Genomic DNA, 18,254 nt, shown 5'->3' with positions numbered 1-18,254 from the left:
AGAATGCTAGGATCTAAATAATACCTGTGGGTGAAGCCGATGCCCTTGGTGTGACTTGGTTAGAAAGAGGAGTAACCTAGTGAGGCTGTTTGTGTGTCGTGACCCAGTTAAGCGTGTCTGGTGTCACATATGTGTGTGTACACATTTCTCAGAGCTGCCCATTCTGTTTCTTTTCCCACATCATCATCAGTCTAGGGAAGCCTGCAAAGGAATACAAGCATTTCTGTATGAAAACTGGGGGAAGTGATTATGCAGATAAGAATATCATCTCAGGAATTTCTTTTCAGAGCTCAGCATTATTTTCCTTTGATGGCAGACAGAATTTCAGTATGCTTTTTATAAATGAGAGTGGGTGAAACTCAGGAGATGTGGCAGTGAAGAAAAGAATTGCCAAGACTTTAATATAGAAACATGGAAAAGAGAGTTTTCAGCCTTTTGCATAGATTCAGTTTCCACTTGGCAGCTTTCTGAGGAGCAGAAAGCCAGAAAAGACCAACCCCAAACTGTGGCATCAGAACTTTCCTTGGGTCAGCAGGTGAGTGGTGTGCAGGACTGTTGAGGCACACACAGTTAGGCCAAGGCCAGCCTTGACCAGTGGAGATGCGGTGGTTGTTTGAGGAGCACACTGGTGATGTTCCCAGCCTTGCCCCAGGTACAACCCAAGTATTGCAGCACTGTGCCAAGTCTGCATGTACTATATGGTCTTGGAGTGCAGCCTGCTTCCCACATCCCCTGCTAGCAGGATTTTGACTTCTGTAATTTAGAGCAGGGAATACATGGTGATGCCTCCACACATAGGGAATGTTGCATGGGGCAGGCTGACTTCTTAAAAATTTATCTTTTTGTAGTCTGGTTTCTTGGCGTTAATTTATTTGGGGGAATTCCTGTTTTGAATTCTTTCTTCCCTGGCCTGTTTTCCAAAGAAAGCTAGCCGTAAGTGACTGAACAGTCTACTTGCCTTCCTTTTCTCTCCCTTCTGGTAACTGCTGGATCCATCCATAGATCAGCAGCTAGACAGCCCCTCCCTCTGCCCCAGCTGAAGGGGGGAAATCAACTGCTGCTTCCCTTGCTTTGCCCTCCTGGCTGGCTGGCTGCAAGTCAACCCTCTTGTACAGACTGGCCAGGCTGTCCTTAGGGTGAACTGACTGTGCCCAGCTGGCAAGCTGCACAAATATAGAGACATGCCAGAGGGTGATCCTAGATGTGTGAGGCAACTGAGAACATTGTATAAGAATGATAAGAAGTATGGGAGGAAGTTGGAGCTGTGCAGGGGTTATAGAATTGCTCAGATTGGGAAAGAATGTGAATGGTCATCCAGTCCAACCTCTAGCCCAAAGCTGGCTCAGTGTTAAACTTTAAGAGAAGGTTGCTTAGGGCATGTCTGACTAAGTCCTAAGAGTCTGGAAGGTGAGGGAGTGTACAGCTTGATGCCGAGTATTCTGTTAATTATCGTCATAATGAAGAATAGTTCTCTATATCCAGAATCTCTGCTCTTTCAGTTTATGAATTTATTTCTCATTCTTCTTCCAGGCATCCCAAATAAAGAATTTGGCTCCCTCTGCTCAGTAACCTCTCCCCTAAGCCTTCTCCAGGAGAGAGAGCCCTCAGGTTCTCCAATACAGTCATGTGCTCCAACCCCATAACCATCTTGGTGACTTTCCCCTGGCCTCAGGTTTTTCCAAGTCTTTATACCTTGCCTCCAGGTAGTTTTCTGCACCTGAATATTGTGTTGATGGATTTCAGGAGCAAGAAGTTTCTGAGATGTTGCAGAGGTTGATGAAGAGGATGTAGGACAAGAATCTGTATGAAGCAGGCATCTCATACAATGATCCTTGGATTCTGAATTAATTTCTGAAGAGCTGAACAGGCAAAACAAGCCCTAGCATGGTTGAATTTACTTAGGACAGAAGTCCTTAAAATTAGAAAATTCTTCTATCATGAAAAAACTGAGATGGTGATAGTTCTTCATTCTAAAAGGATTGTGTGTGCTCTGGGTAGTAGCTGTTGGTACTCTGTTGAAATCCAGAGAGTTACCATTTTAACAACTATTCTTGTGTGCCTAGAATTCTCAACAGATTTCTGTCTCAGACCTCTTCTCTGGGTACTAGTTGATGAAATTTCCCTTCTTGCGTCTTCTCTTTCAGACTGGAGGTTTTTGGTTGATAGCTGTGCTTGTGTGTGTTTGCATACCAAAATGGTGCATACTCAAATATGTTTTGATGCTACAAGTCTGACCTGCACAAATAGCTGCTACCAATATGAGCAGTCCTCCTGAACCTCAAGGGCACCATTTGCATGAGTAGCAGTTGCAGCACTGGGATCTTCATGCCTGTGTCTGCGTTCCATTGTATGTTCAGTTCCCAGAATTCCATCTCTGTTGCAGAGGACAAGTTGGCCACCAAGATTGATTTAATTTTTCTTATGTGATAAAGGAAAAATGAGTTTAAAAAACATACATACATTCTGCTAAAATCCTCAAGGTAATATGTACAGTGTGAAGTCAGTGATGACTTAAGTTAGCTTAAGAGATAACATTTTCAAAGAATCATTAAAAAACTGTAATACCAGAAATTCATGACATGGATAATGGAGCTCGGAAGTGTGGGAATGGTGCACTGCAGTGATGTCATGAAAGAGACATCGAAATAGATACTGCAGATCAGAAAGTAGGGAAAGGACAGGAGGGCAGGGGAGAGCTGCAGGAAACAGTGTCTGGTATGGCTGAGCACCAGCCCAGCTCTGATAGCTGTACCTGTGAGCGCCCAGAAGCTTCAGAGCTTTGAGCTGGAGCTGGAGCTCTGGGCTCCAGCACCTTACAGTCAGGAGCACTTTTGCACTATGGGTCCTGTCACCTTGCTGTCGGGGATAACTGCCTAGCTTACCAGGGATCAAGAGTGCTTCAAGACCAAGGTCGTTTACAGCCAACAGGTCTTTATGTCTAATGAAGATCTCCCTGCTGCCTGCCGGATGGCTGAAGGAGGGGGTTTTGTGAAGACGACCCTGTTTTCGTTAAAACCAACGAAACAAAGCTAAAACAAGACAAACACAGAACTTCAAAACAGATTTTGAAAACTAGAGTGTACAAGCAAAGACCTTTGACTAACCATAATTTTAATATTAAGTCTCCACCTTTCAGTATGCTACTGAGCCAAACAGAGTGCATGCTAAGCAGATACAAGAATCAAGAAGGTTGGAAGAGACCTCAAGGATCATCGAGTCCAACCTGTCACCCTAAACCTCATGACCATCTAAACCATGGCACCAAGTGCCACATCCAATCCCCTCTTGAACACCTCCAGCGATGGTGACTCCACCACCTCCCTGGGCAGCACATTCCAGTGGCCAACCACTCTCTCTATGAAGAACTTTCTCCTCACCTCCAGCCTAAACCTCCCCTGGCGCAGCTTGAGACTGTGTCCTCTTGTTCTGCTGCTGGTTGCCTGGGAGAAGAGACCAACCCCCTCCTGGCTACAACCTCCCTTCAGGTAGTTGTAGACAGCAATGAGGTCTCCCCTGAGCCTCCTCTTCTCCAGGCTAAACAGTCCCAGCTCCCTCAGCCTCTCCTCACAGGGCTGTGCTCAAGGCCTCTCCCCAGCCTCGTTGCCCTTCTCTGGACATGCTCCAGCAATTCAACATCTTTCCTAAACTGAGGGGCCCAGAACTGGACACAGTACTCAAGGTGTGGCCTAACCAGTGCTGTGTACAGGGGTACAATGACCTCCCTGCTCCTGCTGGCCACACTATGCCTGATGCAGGCCAGGATGCCATTGGCTCTCTTGGCCACCTGGGCACACTGCTGGCTCATGTTCAGGCGGCTGTCAACCAGTACCCCCAGGTCCCTTTCCACCTGGCTGCTCTCCAGCCACTCTGACCCCAGCCTGTAGCTCTGCATGGGGTTGTTGTGGCCGAAGTGCAGCACCCGGCACTTGGACTTGTTGAATGCCATCGTGTTGGACTCTGGCCATCTGTCCAGCCTGTCAAGGTCCCTCTGCAGAGCCCTTCTACCTTCTAACAGATCAACACCTGCTCCCAGCTTGGTGTCATCTGCAAATTTACTGATGATGGATTCAATCCCCTCATCCAGATCATCAATAAAGATATTGAACAGGATGGGGCCCAGCACTGATCCCTGGGGAACACCACTAGTGACAGGCTGCCAGCTGGATGTGGCACCATTCACCACCACTCTCTGGGCTCGGCCCTCCAGCCAGTTCCTAACCCAGCGCAGAGTGCTCCTGTCCAAGCCACAGGCTGACAGCTTGGCCAGGAGTTTGCTGTGGGGGACAGTGTCAAAGGCCTTACTCAGCTCTCCAGCCAAATCATTCTAAATGTCACCTAGAAGGCAGAGCCAGCTGGGGCTAGGCCACAAAACCCATGAGAGGAACATCTCTCTGAGTTGTGGGTTTAGCAGAGGTGGGGACAGGCACTGGGCTGTACTCCTTGTCCTGCTCCCCAGCCCAGGATCCTGCCTGGGTAGCACATGCAGGAACAGTCAGAGCTGCTGCGAAGATTTGTGGCTGTGACTCTGTCAGATGTTACCCAGGATTTATTAACCTGAGCTCAATCACTTGCAGTTAGTGCATTTATCACTGGCAGTCCCAAATCTGCTGTAGCTGTCACTATAATAAATTAAACCTTTTAATTATTTTAACTGGCTGAGCCTGTGTCAGTGTAAGCCCTTAGTGGGGCGCTGGGAAAGAGGCAAAGGTTGATTTTTGTCGAATAGTTCCAATGGACCCCGAGATGGGCAGATGTCAGGAGCTTACTTGTAACACAAGAGCCGTCCGGAGCCCTCTGGGCTGGGGGCTGTGTCGCCTCACCCTCCGGACCCCTCTGGGCTCTGTTCCGTCGCCTGGGACGCTGTCGCCTGGGCGACCCCCAGCCCGCGCAGTGCCCCCTGCCGGCGGCGGCCGCCCGCGCCGTGATTGAGCGGCCCGGGCGCGGCGCTGACAGAAGCCCTGGGTGCTGCTGCGCGCTGCCAGCTCGCCTCAGATCACATCACCCAGCTAACAGGAGCGTACAGCCCCGTAACACCACTGCTCACTTGCGCGCCTTCATTTTTTAGACGTGTGATGGGTTTTTGCTCTCGAATTCGGCCGGGGAGCACTAGGAAGGCTCCACAAAACAAATGCTCTGTCTTAAGGCTCTCAGGTTTGTGTTTGCTCGGGACCCTCCCACAGCTGGAGATGATTTGTAACGAACTGGTCCAGAAACACCTCCCAAAGTATTCCCAAACGCATTTCCTGTAGTGTTTTGTGTACCTCTTAGTGTACCACAAAGGTTTTTAAAGCCTTGTTTTTATTCAGTGGAAACCAATTCAGTGTAATCAGAATATTGACTCTGCTGTGGTGGATCAAACCCAATAATCCATGCATTGGTTGGTATGGAAACCAATTCAGTGTAATCAGAACATTGACTCCGTTGTGGTGGATCAAACCCAATAATCCATGCATTGGTTAACATGTAACAGGTATGGCTCTGTGTGTGCAGACGAGGATTTTTTTACCCCCAGAACTGTCCACCGAGACTCTCTAGAGGAGTATGACTCAGATCAGAATAAATAATCGTAATGCTACACATTTATATCCAATAGTAGTAGTCTTTGATGAATTTAGAATTGTTGAGTGTTACTCCTATTCTTCTTTCTGTAGCTTAGATGTATTTTTAATGCATTGATACATTAGACTTTGCTTTCCCTATGAAATCAGCACAAAGTATCAAATGTCTTTATAAATCTGCTTTTTAGCAATGCTTGGTGTTTTTAAATAGCTGTTGTTAATATGACTTTCTTTCTTCATATTAAAATAATAGGGTTTTGCCTATCAGTAGCATGCCAACAGTATAGACTAAAGCAGGCAGCAGTGTGCTTTGGGCTGCAGCCTCATCTCATTGACACTGAAATTAATCTGTACTAATCCTTCTGAAAATACACAAATTGCCTTTTATTGTATAGGACAACTGAGAACTCAAATTATCTCCTACTTTGTTATGCTTTATTTTAATACATCAGTAAAGTTCTCAAATACTTTGTAGGTGATTAACAAAAAGAAAAATAAAACCCAAAAATCTCTGATTTCTCTTTCAAACTTTAAAGAGGTCATGAATGTGTCACCAAAGCTCCATAAAGACACTGTCACAGGTTTTTCTCTTCAGGAACATGAAGCTATGACATTTCTTTAGAGTTTAAGGTTGGGTTTTTGGTGGGGTGTAAGCTAATTCTGTTTTGTTTTCTGTTTTGCTTTAGCTAAAAAACTAGGAATTACTGATGTGCCAGCTGAAGTGGTTACTTTTATTTCCCATGCAACACAGAACAGATTAAGAACAGTGATAGAAAAAGTAACAGTGATAACACAGCACCGAATGGAATCGTACAAAGTAAGTGTGCAAAGGAAGGTACAGTATGCTACAGATTCAAAGTGAGTGTGCAGAGGAGGGGACAGGATGACACAGAATCAAAGGGAGTGACTGGATCAAAATTGCTTCAGTGTATGGAAACCTGTGGTTACTTCCTGTGTCTTTGGCTGCAAGAAACACTAATATTTTACAAAAGCTACCAATCTGTCTTAAACCAGCAAGTAAAGAATTCAGCTGCAAATCCTTCTCTATAATGAAGCAACAATGTGCTCTTTAAAAAGAACGTTTCAAGATCAAATGATTCTGTTATTAGTGATTATGTTCTTGAGGGAAACTGAAACAATTCAGATTGCATTTCCCTACTGTTTGAAGATAAATAATTTGCAAACCAGTTTGAAATGTAAATAAGCATCTTCATTGATAACTGTGAAATGTTGTTTTTGATAAAAGACCCTACTGGGTGTTCAGGTGCTGTGAAATCAAGGTGGCAATAATCATAGCTGTGTTTTGCTTTTGTGGATATTTACACTGAGGAGCTCTGGTTTGGGCTTTTAACTTTTTTTTTCCCTTGAGTGCCAGTGTGGTCAAACAGCTTTGGACTGTATCTTGGCCCACATATTTCTGAGTCACTGCTGGATGTGGCGTTTGCAAGAAGAATTCTGTTTGGGATCTGTGACTGCAATCAACATTACTGTGCTAGAAATCCAGGCTCCTATGCTCATGTGTTACCCACCCAAAGCTTTCTGTGAAGCTGAGGGATGTATTCTGTTAGATTGGACTAGAAGTAGAATCTTCTTTTTTCTTTCCACTTCAGCAGTGTCAAATCCTTCCTTCCTTCTCCCTAGGATGGTGTCTGAGAAGCAAACACTTTGTTTAAGCTATGTTAAGCCAAAGCTGCATTTAAAATAATATCTTAATGGCTTCTGAGACAAAAAAATGAGTGTTGTCTCCTCTTTAACCATAGTATTTTCATTATCTGCGGTCTCTTTCTTGATGAATGGTTTGCTTTGAGTCCATAGCAAAAGGAAGATATTAAGCAGATAAATGAGATGCAAGTAATATGAATAACTTCTTTTTTTCTGACATTCTGAATGTTACCCATGCAGCTTGTGTCATAAATTCTTATTGTTTGCTGGCTACTAGGAAAGCTTTGCATGCCTTTAGTTGTCATAAAGTTCTTCAAGTTTAATTATAATTAGAGGCTTATTTCCAACCGAATATTTAGCTTTAATGCTCTTATAACTGCTTCATCTTGATCATTCTGGTCCTGGTTCAGGATGAGTACAAATACAGGAATGGCAGCTTACAGCCAGGCTTATATCTTATAGTTAGGATTGCGTAGTAATAAAGTTAAGCATCTCAGGGGTTTTTGGTCAGTAAGTCTGGGGCTTGGGGGCTTTTTAACTCTTTGATGTCTCTGGTGATGATAAATCAATCCTCTTTTTTTTTTTTTTTTTTTTTAATTTAGCTATTTTAAATTTGCTTAGAGATTCTAGCTGCACTGTTAACCATAGAATGCCTTTATTTCCCTGAGCTTAAAAAGAAAAAAAAAGTATTTAAAAAAAATAGGTTTAGTACAACAGAAACATTTGAATATGTAACACCCCCAGTCTTCTTTAAATGTGGGGCCTGATGGCAATGCCTGTTTGAGTAAAACCTTCTTCTTTTGCAGGATGATGAGTGGTATGAACAAGCTACAGACGTCCGGTCACAGTTGAAGTTTTTTGAGCAGTTGGAGCGCTTAGAGAAGCAAAGGAAAGATGAACAGGAAAGGGAAATCTTGCTAAAGGCTGCTAAGGTATTTCTTAAACTACTTAACAGTTCATAGTCTTCCAACATTTATTTAATTCTGTGAAATCCATTTTATAAATGCTTTTTATTGTCTTACCACAAGAAGATGCAGTTGTTGTGAGGTCACAACTTTAGTTCCTGAAGTCATTGCTGTCTCATCTCTGCTGACTGCAGCCCTGCCTGGCTGCAGTGCTTGTCTTTGCAAGATACAGCTCTGAATTGGATGAGTTCTTTGGAATATAGGAAACAGTGTCTAACATTTTGAAAACAGGTTGGTGAAATGATTTTCACAATTGCCTTTGAAATAAGACAGCAATGCCATTTACAGTTTCCTTTTAATTAAAAGCCTGAACATTGAAAACAGGACTGGACTATTGCAGGAGCTAGCACAATCTCCTGGACCTCTGCTGTCTCTGCAGCATGTTCCACAATCATGCAATGGTTTGGGTTGGAAAGGTCCTTTAAAGATCATCCTGTTGAACTTCTCTGTGGTGAGCAGGGATACTTTGAAGCAGCCCAGGTTACTCGGCATGCTCAATGTGTGCAATACTATCTACAATACTATACAGCCCAAAGCATTGTTCTAATTCACTTCCTAGGAAATCTTGTTAGCATGGAAGTGTTTAAAGACATGTTGGTCCCCAAAACTTAGAGATCCACTCACCTCCTGCAGCTGGAACAGCTCCTGTTTCAAACATCCAGATAATGTGTCAAATAGAGAAGCTGTTGAAGGAGAGACTGTGGCTGCTTTGCTTGTCATCACTTGGGGGTTATCTCCCTAAAAGGTGAATAATAGGGTTAGGGTGAGTGAAAATGGCACAAGAGGGGACCCTTTTGTGTAGAAACACATCTATAGAGTGCAGGCTCTTTAAAGGAAAAGTCAGCTCTTCATCCTTGTTTGTTTTCCCAGTAAGAACCCACTGGCTGTTGTTTCCATGTGTGTGCAGGAGCTTTAGAATCTTCTGTCTTTGGTGACTGGTATAGGAAAGAGCAAGAAGAGCTGAGCAGAGTCTTAAGACTGCAGAAAGGTCAAAAGCCAGACCAAAATCACTTGAGGAATTTACCTTTACATTTGACATGGTGCTGCTGTGTGGACTTCCTAAAAAAGAAAACACAACCACCCAAAACAAAACCAAAACAACAACAGCAACAAAAAGGGAGGGGAAAAAGTACAAATAGAAATCCCTGAGTGTAGTAGAAGATGAGTTCTTGTTGCTTTCATAGCCACTTCCAGAAGCTGGAAAAGGCAGGCTGTGTGTCAGCTGGAATGATGTTCTGGGCTAATAACAGAAATAAGCCTGGCAGCAGGGAGAAGAGGATTTTGTAGTTTGTTTTTTTTGTCTTGGTCTGTTTATTTCTGACTTGGTTTTTGCAGAGGGTGATGCTTTCTGCAGTAAAAAGGTAGAGTTTGGGGTTGGTCTCATTTTCAGAAAATCCATGAATGATACCTGTATGGCAATCTGTAATCAAGGGGATCATGTTAAATTATCATGGTGATTCATCTGCTTAAACAGCCTAAATACTTGCTTGTTTTTTAGCTCATTAATTAATTTCCGATACATTCTATTAGTCTAATTATTCTGAGTGTTCTGTATTAGTTACATGAGCCTGTCAGGTGGCCAAGATGTCCTTTGAGGGTCCCTTCCAACCCAAGGCAACCTGTGAATGTGGGGGGTCTCAAATGCAGCTATCCCAGGAGTAAGATCTGTTCTGTGAAGAGAGTAATTGCTGAAGGAAATGGGAAATGATGGTTGGGGTTGTTTGCAGAGTTAATTGATATTGATGGAGGAGAGTGATTTTTATAGGACTGTGGGCTGAAGGGCTTGTTTTTTTTATTGGAGAGAGATCATTGAAATTTGGCAATGCAGATTTCTTTGCACACACATCTGTGATGACTGGAAGGGGCTGCCTCTGTGAGCTCAGCCGTCACACCAATTTAGTCCCTTCCCTCTCTTCTGAGAGCACAGTGGATTTCCCTGAGATGAAGGCTCTCTGAGCAGGAACTTATAGCTCACTTCTGAGGAGAGGAGAGCAAAGAGGGAATTATTGTGTTAAGATAATTTTCTGAAATTTTAAGGAATTTGTTACTTCAATTTGAATGATTTTAAAATAAATTTTTTTCCAGACCCTGTCCTCTTGCATTCCACCTCACTGTGGTCATACCTCTGACTAGGGTTTTACCCTCAGCTATGCTGCTTTTAACTTCACTTTTTATTAACAAAGCTAATGTGAAAGCAAAGTGTTTCATGTTGCCAATTTAATTTCTTTAATTAAAAGTGAAAGTTATAAGCTGGTACAGCCGTGGGGTGAAGTTCTAATGTCATCAATGGGGAAAAATAGGTTTCAAATTGAAACTGTTGGCACAGCAGTGGCTCTCAATAGTACAGCACCTGCAGTTGTGACTCTTCACTTTTATGTAATGAAAAAAGATGGATTTGAAGCATTAAAGGCTCCCAGTGTATGTACTGGGAAGGGGGAGCAGGAGCTGCAAGTGCCTGCACTAGGATCAGATGTTGCTAAATACAGGAGATTTATTTAGGAGGAGATTTGCTAACACAAGTTTAACTAAAACTTCAAAACTGGTGTAAATTTTACATAAAACTTTGTTGGTGGGACAAAATGTAGCAACAGTGCAGCTTTGGCAGTACAAATGACAGCAAAATCCTGAGTAATAATGAAGTCTATTGGAAGGGCTCTTAGTCTGCTCTGCTGCATAGAGAGAATACCCTCCCTTTTTAAATAGAAGTGTTGCATACATTTCAGTATTCTGTGAGTGAGAGGTAGCTTTATTACTTCTAAAATACTGTTGCTTTCAAATTGCAGACAAAATCCTCCTCCCCAAACTGTGCTACAGCATATATTTGATGTCTGTTTTTTTGGCATTCTTCCTTGACACAAGCAAGGAGCAAACCTGAGGTTTGGAACATTAGAGGGTTTGGTAACATGTAAATGAAACCTCCTCTTTTTAATGTGTTTTGAATGCACACATTTACCATGTGCTGCTTTTCATACTTTGGAAGTCTCCTATTTCCATAGAGCCATTGTGAGCTCTGCAGCACTCAGATAAATAAGATAGCAAGTTTTTAACACAAAGCATTTTCCTTCTGAACAATTAAAATATCAGACTGTCTGGGCTAATAAAAGTAGCTTGTGTTTGGGAGAATGGTTACAAACCTGGTTTGCTGAAGAAGTTCTCAGTAGGAGACAGCATTTAATGTATTTAAAAGTATGTTGTCTGGTTAGGATCAGCTCTAGGTTTCTCTAAAATGACTACAGGAAGCTGCCTGCTTCCAAAGATGTTTATTCATCAACATGAAAATATCTTAGGTAAACCCAGCTTGCTTTATTGACAGACCTAGACATGAAGAATGGAGAGGGGAAGGGAAAGGGGAGAGGAAGACAAAGCAAAAAATAGGAGATGACTTAACTGAAAGAATGCACACTGGAATTAAAAAAGCCTAGGAATGATTAGCCAGAAGCTTGATGAAGGGTAAATGTAAAATATGAAAATAATTGGTGAGGGAAAATGGTGACATAGAGACAGCTGCAAAGGCTGAGCAGCAGCAAAATTGTTCCAGCACTTCAGAGGGAGGAAAAGATGCTCACTTGTGGAGTGGAGTGTAAAGAGAAGCCAGTGACATTTTTAAAGCTTATCTAGGCACCTCTGTTCAGCTTGACATTTTCATTTGCTTCTATTGGCTTTAATCTGTAGTGCATTGGCAGTGAGGGAACCTTTTATCATTTACATTAGATCATCAAGTGAAGAATTAACAAACCAGTCAGTGTTTGTGCTTTATCACATTTTAACCCCCACGTGCTGCTGGGTTTATTTCTGAAGCTTGCTGAGTTTTAAGCTGAGATGGTAGGCAGCAAGAAGGAGAATTACTCTTAATCTGTTTTTAAAAAAACCCGAAACAAACAGTTAAAATTTATCTGAATACAAAAAGCAACAGAAAATGAGAGTTTAAAATTCCTTATTATTTTTTAGTGTTACTTGTAGCAGTAGTGACACATCCAGTGTAAAATGTAAATTCTCCTTGTCTGAAAGAAGACCTAGACTGAGATCTTTGCAAAGGCCACACTGAAAAAATGCTGATCTTTGCTATCAGGCAGAAGCTATGTACCTGTGTGCACTTCTGCAGTCATTTTTATTTATTGTGAATGAGTTGGAGATGTACACAGGTAGATCATCTGGTTTTATTGCCTGCTTTTGGGGTCTGCTTTTCAGGTTATCTTGACCTCCAGATCTACTTTTAGTTGGGCAGTTTCTTAAAAAAAAAAGAAAAAAAAGAAGTCCAACCCCCAGCTGTGGTTTTTTTTTTTTTTTAATTTGTAGCACTTGCAGAGTTTTGGTTCACCTGGGGAGTCCAGGAAATTGCAAAGTTACTTTGCCTCTACTGCTTTAATTTTCATTACAGCGTCTCCAAACACAGCACAGAGCTGGACTGTTTTCCAGGAGTCTATCACTTTCTTGTGGAAACTTGGTTCCACTGTTAGAAGTCTCAGCCTGATTCTCCTAGGACACTTTGCATTCTCCTTAAGCTGAAGTGCTTTCAACTTGTGCTTTGCATTTGGCGAACGGTTCAGCTTCATACAGTGGGATACCAACACTTTGTATTTCTGTGCTGCTTTCACTGCAAGGCTCAGAATACAAAAGGAGTTCATTGTACCTTTATAAATTTATCATCAAAACCCAAGAGAGGGCTAAATACAATTTCCCATCCTCATACCGGAGAAACTGAGGCACACAATAATTGAACTGTTAGCACACAGTCACAGAGCAAGGACCTAATTCAGATGGGTTCATAAATGGTTACCTAAGTCCATCTCCTAGGGGAGTAACTCACTGAATGGGGTCTGGGCTTTTGTTTCTATTTTAGCCTAATAGCTGCAGATATCAAGTTCTTAGCAATTGCTCTGCTGAATACAGTCCCAGCTCTCTGCAGATCCACACACTTCCTTAAATGCCTTTTTGTTCTTGGCACGTTCACTGGCCCAGGGTATCTACCTTCTTGTCTGGCCACAGCAGTTAGAAGGAACCTCAGCCTAGGTTAAGTTAGAGTTTTTCTGGGTTGGTACAACTGCAGTGTGAGAGTATAATTTGGTCTTTAGCTATGTAGAGATTTTAATTTCTCATTACTTTACTCCAGACACTATGCTGTCAAACTGCAGCAGGCACAACACCACTAGCAGGTGGTGGTGGAAGATGTAGCTAATGTGCGTAGTGGAAGGAGGAAGAGTCAGGTACATCAATTGGTAGGTTCATAGAATGGGTTGGGTTGGAAGGGACCTTAAAGATTGTCCAGTTCCAACCCCCTGCCATGGGCAGGGACACCTCCCACCAGCCCAGGCTGCTCAAGGCCTCATCCACCCTGGCCTGGAACACCTCCAAGGAGGGGGCATCCACAACGTCCCTGGGCAACCTGTTCCAGAGTCTCACCACCCTCACTGTCAAGAATTTCTTCCTAATCTCCAGTGTAAATCTGCCCTCCCTAAGATTCAATCTGTTCCTTCTTGTCCTATCACACCTTCTAAAAGTCTCATTGTTGTTTAATTGGGCCATGCTTGGTCAGCACTGGTTTTTATGTGTGTGCTGTGTTAGCTGAAAAAAACAACCCCAGTTTAAAAAACCCAAAACAAACCTAGGAAAAAGGGATGGGGGATTCAGTGTGCTGGTGCCCTGTCTACCAAATTCCAGTCAAGGCTCTGTCTGGGTGTATCAGAAGCCCTGCATGGCCCCTTACCCTTAAAACCTCTCTCACTTTGCTTTTCTTCATGGAGTTTTAACTTCTGAACAGACTATGTGATAAAAAAGCCAAACAATGGGGGGAAAAAATTCTGAGCACGTGTAAGTTTGCGAGCTCATTCTTTCAAGTTTCAGGTCTGTTCAGCAGAGAAACACAGCTAGGAGAGGGCATAGATGTTCTTCTTCCTTTAGGACTTGTGTAAATGATGTCACTTGAAGTCTCAAAGAAACACCAAAATAAAACAATGATTCAGGTATCAGGAACAACAGATTTCCATGGATATCTCAAGTTTCATTGCAGCTTCTCACAAGGTTTTATTTGCGCTTTTCTGAATGCTGACCAATCCTGCATCTTAGAAGTGTAATGCCTGTATTAGCTACCCCTCAAGTTCTGAGTTCCATCCCTTGGAACATGCTTAGTGAGCATAAATAAGAATTTAATAGTTTTAACATATGGCTGTAAACCAGTCTGTAGCTGCAGAAATGTACTGTTATGGGTTATTAGTGCAATTAAACAGTTTTTCTCAATGGACTTTTAGAGCTTTTGTTCCTGGTTTTGAAGGGAAAGCCAAAAGCTGCCATTTGGCAATAGTTCTGCACTTTCAAAAATCACAACATTAATATTATTAGTAGTGCATGAATGAGTTTAAATTGTGTGTATTTCTGTGCTGTGCTCCAAGTGAGCACTCTGGATGGCAACATCTTCATTAGGAAGATTTACTGTTGGGAGAGCAACTCTACAACTGTTTTCTCCACATTTGCTACCGACAGCTGAACAAAGTCTTGGTTGCAGATGGTCTTAAAAATCAGTGACTGGCAGGAGTTTAAATGGCAAAGTTGAGATAAGGGAAAGGATGGCACTTCCTCATGCTCATTTTTGCTGCTATTAAATAACTGAAATCTAAACCTGTGTAGAAACTTCAGCATTGACCAAACCATGGTTGGTGGAGGTTTATCATTTAGATCTAGGGTAAATCTTATTTACAGCTGAATATTTAAGTGTCTTTTGGGTGAGACCTGTGGGTTTGAAATTGCACTGCTATGAATTTAAGCAGCCCATCTTTGGCACCTTGTACTCTGTGCCCCTTTCTTTGTTGTGTTATAAGTTATTGCAACAGATGAGGGGTTCTTAAGCCATCTCTTAACTGTTTTTCCCCCTTTTTTTAAACATCTAGAGTCGCTCAAGGCAAGAAGACCCAGAGCAAGCCAGACTGAAACAAAAAGCAAAGGAGGTAAGCAGAGCTAGAGATCATTACACTTGACATTTCAAGGCTTGAACATATTAATTTTTTATGCCTTGCTACTTGTATATCGTTAATAAAAATCTGACTAAAAACTTTTTAGGATGTATTTGTTGCTTTGCCTTTGATCTTTATGTTTGCAAACTAATACATTAATACATGTGAAGCCTAAGGAGGTTTTATAAGAGAATATTTCCATACATTACATTTTCATTTCCATTTTAGGTAGCTGTAGCTTTTGTTGGGTTGTTGATGACAGCAGCACTGGATTTTGGTGCAAAATCTATGCCTTTGTCTCTCTGTAAAATGTCACTCTCTTAGAAACGTGCTGCTTAACAGTTTTGTTCTGGTGACAGTCTTCAAAGCAGTGCCATTGCCAGGCCTTTCTTCCCCAATGTGGTTCAGCAGACTGTTTACTCAGGATGGGAAGTGACAGTAGCCTAAAAAAACTGTCCAATAATTTTCAGATGAACTTTGGATATGTTATTCCAACAGTAACAATTTGGGAGCCACTCACTACCTTAATTTGCTGTAAATGAGTGTAGCTGTCCTTTGCTGAAGGCATCTGGTGGCTTAGGATGGGGTTGTAACTTAAATCAATTAGACTAAAACATCTATCAGCAGAAAGTCATTCCTGGTTTAAGAATTCAGCAGCACCATTTGCAGTAAACTGATGCTGTGGTGGGTTGGGTTTTTTTAGCCAACTGCTTTGGATGTATTAATCAGAAAGTAATAATTGTGCACTAGAAGGTAATCTGCACAGAACAAATTCTGTTGTAAGGAGTTGTGCTGCCTGTGACAGGCTCTGCAGCTCCGTTAGCTGTACAGAACAGCCCAAAACATCCAAGCAGAGGGCTGGGCTTTATTTGGCCTTTTTTTTTTTTCATTGTGTAGTAAGATTTGTTTAAATGAGTTCTTGTAAACATTAGACCGTGCCTTGGTGTTTCCAGAGCTGGGTTTGTCGAACAAGTATTCAAATGGCAATCTTCAGGTTACATGGCAGGAAGAGACACGGGATTTTAATACTGCTTGAGTTCAGTATCTAGCCAGGGTATGCAAAGGAAGAATCAGTTTGGTGAAAGTCATGGGTGGCAGGCAAAGCTTGCCTTGGAGCTGAGAACTAGAACTGCCCTGCTGCTGGAAGTGAAAGCCAGATAGAAAGGAAAGCATCTCTGGCTGCCACAGGATTTGCATTCTGCTTTGGCCACTGGAAAGTTTAGGAAGCACAAGTAAACAAGAGGGCTAGTGAAAACATGCTTTCTAGCAGGCAGGGTGAGAGTGCTTCTCTCTCTGCCTGCGGTGGAAGACTTGCACTCCAGCTAGGCCTGTTGCTTGTGGGGTGTCTGCAGGAGCTCTTCCCTCCCCTGGAAGCTCGGGCTGTCCATAGCAGCTGTCTCTTTCCCACTAGAGGGAGAGCTGTGCTGACATGGGAATGAAAGAAAGGGCAGGAAATGCGTTCCGAGGAATGGGAAGAGTGCTAGTAGCAAAGAAGTAGCAAATGTCTTGGTGGTCACCTAATTTAAAATGCTGATGTCCAGCTGGTGTGTGCTTGTAAAGTAGTGGTGTTGCTGGACAGGATGAGAAGGTGCTGGAGTGAGTGCAGGATGAATGGGAGGCTTTCTGTTGAGTGCTGCACCCTCTTCTCGGTGCATTAGCCCTGCCTTTTTATCCAGCCTGCTAATGAAGGTGTATAATGTGCTGGCACCCTGCCTCTCTCTGAAGTTGAATTTCGTTCTACATATTTGAAACCATAAGAAATTTGAACTTGTCTCTGGTTTTAGTAATTAGGGTTCTAAAGCTCTTTCTTCCACTAGTTTAGAGACTTGCACCTACAATATTCAACCATATTTAATAAAAACACGTTGTTTTGCATTAACTTTTGCATAGGGGACAGGGGAAGTGGGGCTGCCAAGATTTTGATTTAACGTTTATTCATATTTTTTTCTGCCTTGGATACTGGATAAGTGCTAATGTCTCAGACTGAATTGGCACTGGACAAAATAACCAATTCTGTAGTGTAAAAGGCTGATTATTAGATAGTGTCTTGAGCATGGAGTTGTTACTTGATAATAAAAGGTTTGAATCAAGCCTTGCAAAAATGTAAAAAATGTCCAAACCTGACTGTCAGCTGGGCTGCTCTTAAGTGTGTACCTGACCCATAACTGAGAGAGAAATCTGGGTTCTGCCAGGTCGTGTATGAGCTCATGACTGTAATACTGTCAGCTGTGATAAAAAGCTGCGTTTGAAGCTGTTTTTCCATGATTTCTGTCTCTTGCATGTTGTCTGAAGACCTCTGTTGCTCAGATACTCTTCTGGTCAGTAGTGAAGTGGCTATTAGTGTTATAAAAAGCATGGAGAGACCATCCAAGGAACCTGCAAAATTTTCAGCTTGTGTTCCTTGTTCAGTGATGTGGGTTGGGTTTTCCTCTCACAAAGCAGCTGATCATTTCATTAGTCCATTCTGGAAATGGAGATAGTTCCAGACTTTGCAGTGTGCCTGCCTTTGAGCAGTTACACTGCTGCATTCCTTCTGCTGATCAGGAGGCCAGCACCGTGCTCTGGAGTGGACTCTGTGTTCAATTCCAGTCTGGATCCATCCTCTTCAAACCAGTATGATCAGTGCTGCACTCTGCTTCCCTGCCACCCAGAAATGGGTGAATATCTAAACCAAACATAACCAACATATGAAGTCTGTTAAGGGATAAAGCCCAAGATTCTTAGTGAAGATAAAAGTCGGAGAAAGCAAAAGGAAGGCTTCAAGAAAGTCTCTGAAATATTTGACAAACAACTTTTCAAAACATCAGAAGAACTCCACACCATTCAGAAGTCCTCCTCTTGCTCCTTGGTGTCTTCAAGGAAATGTGTCCTAAGGACACATTCAGGCTTGAATGTGGGAAGCTGAAGATTATTTTATGTTCTGTTCTGTAACTCCATTGATCAGCCAGACTTCAAACCACTCTGCAGGTTGTTTAAACCAAAGCTAAATCAAGTTCACATACTTAGCAAGGCAGAGAGCAGGTCCATCTGCAGATGGTCCTGTTGCAGAGCCATACCAGTCAGGTGTCATTCACACACAGGCCAGCACTGTGTTAGTTCAGTCAGGGAATGATTTCAAGGAGAGG

General features: G+C 42.6%; 1 protein-coding gene across 1 annotated transcript in view; it reads left to right on the top strand.

Moving 5' to 3' along the window:
• LOC128973353 (transcription initiation factor TFIID subunit 4-like) overlaps positions 1–18,254 on the top strand; it is a 128,271-nt gene that overhangs the window by 48,972 nt on the left and 61,045 nt on the right. Inside the window, exons 11-13 of the mRNA XM_054389646.1 lie at positions 6,245–6,375; positions 8,027–8,152; positions 15,067–15,123. Coding sequence (XP_054245621.1) covers positions 6,245–6,375; positions 8,027–8,152; positions 15,067–15,123 — 314 coding nt within the window. The remainder of the gene's footprint in view (positions 1–6,244; positions 6,376–8,026; positions 8,153–15,066; positions 15,124–18,254) is intronic.

Source organism: Indicator indicator, chromosome 19 (genome assembly GCF_027791375.1).
Source record: "Indicator indicator isolate 239-I01 chromosome 19, UM_Iind_1.1, whole genome shotgun sequence".
Classification (NCBI taxonomy): Eukaryota; Metazoa; Chordata; class Aves; order Piciformes; family Indicatoridae; genus Indicator; species Indicator indicator.
This window is presented reverse-complemented; position numbering and strand designations above follow the sequence as displayed.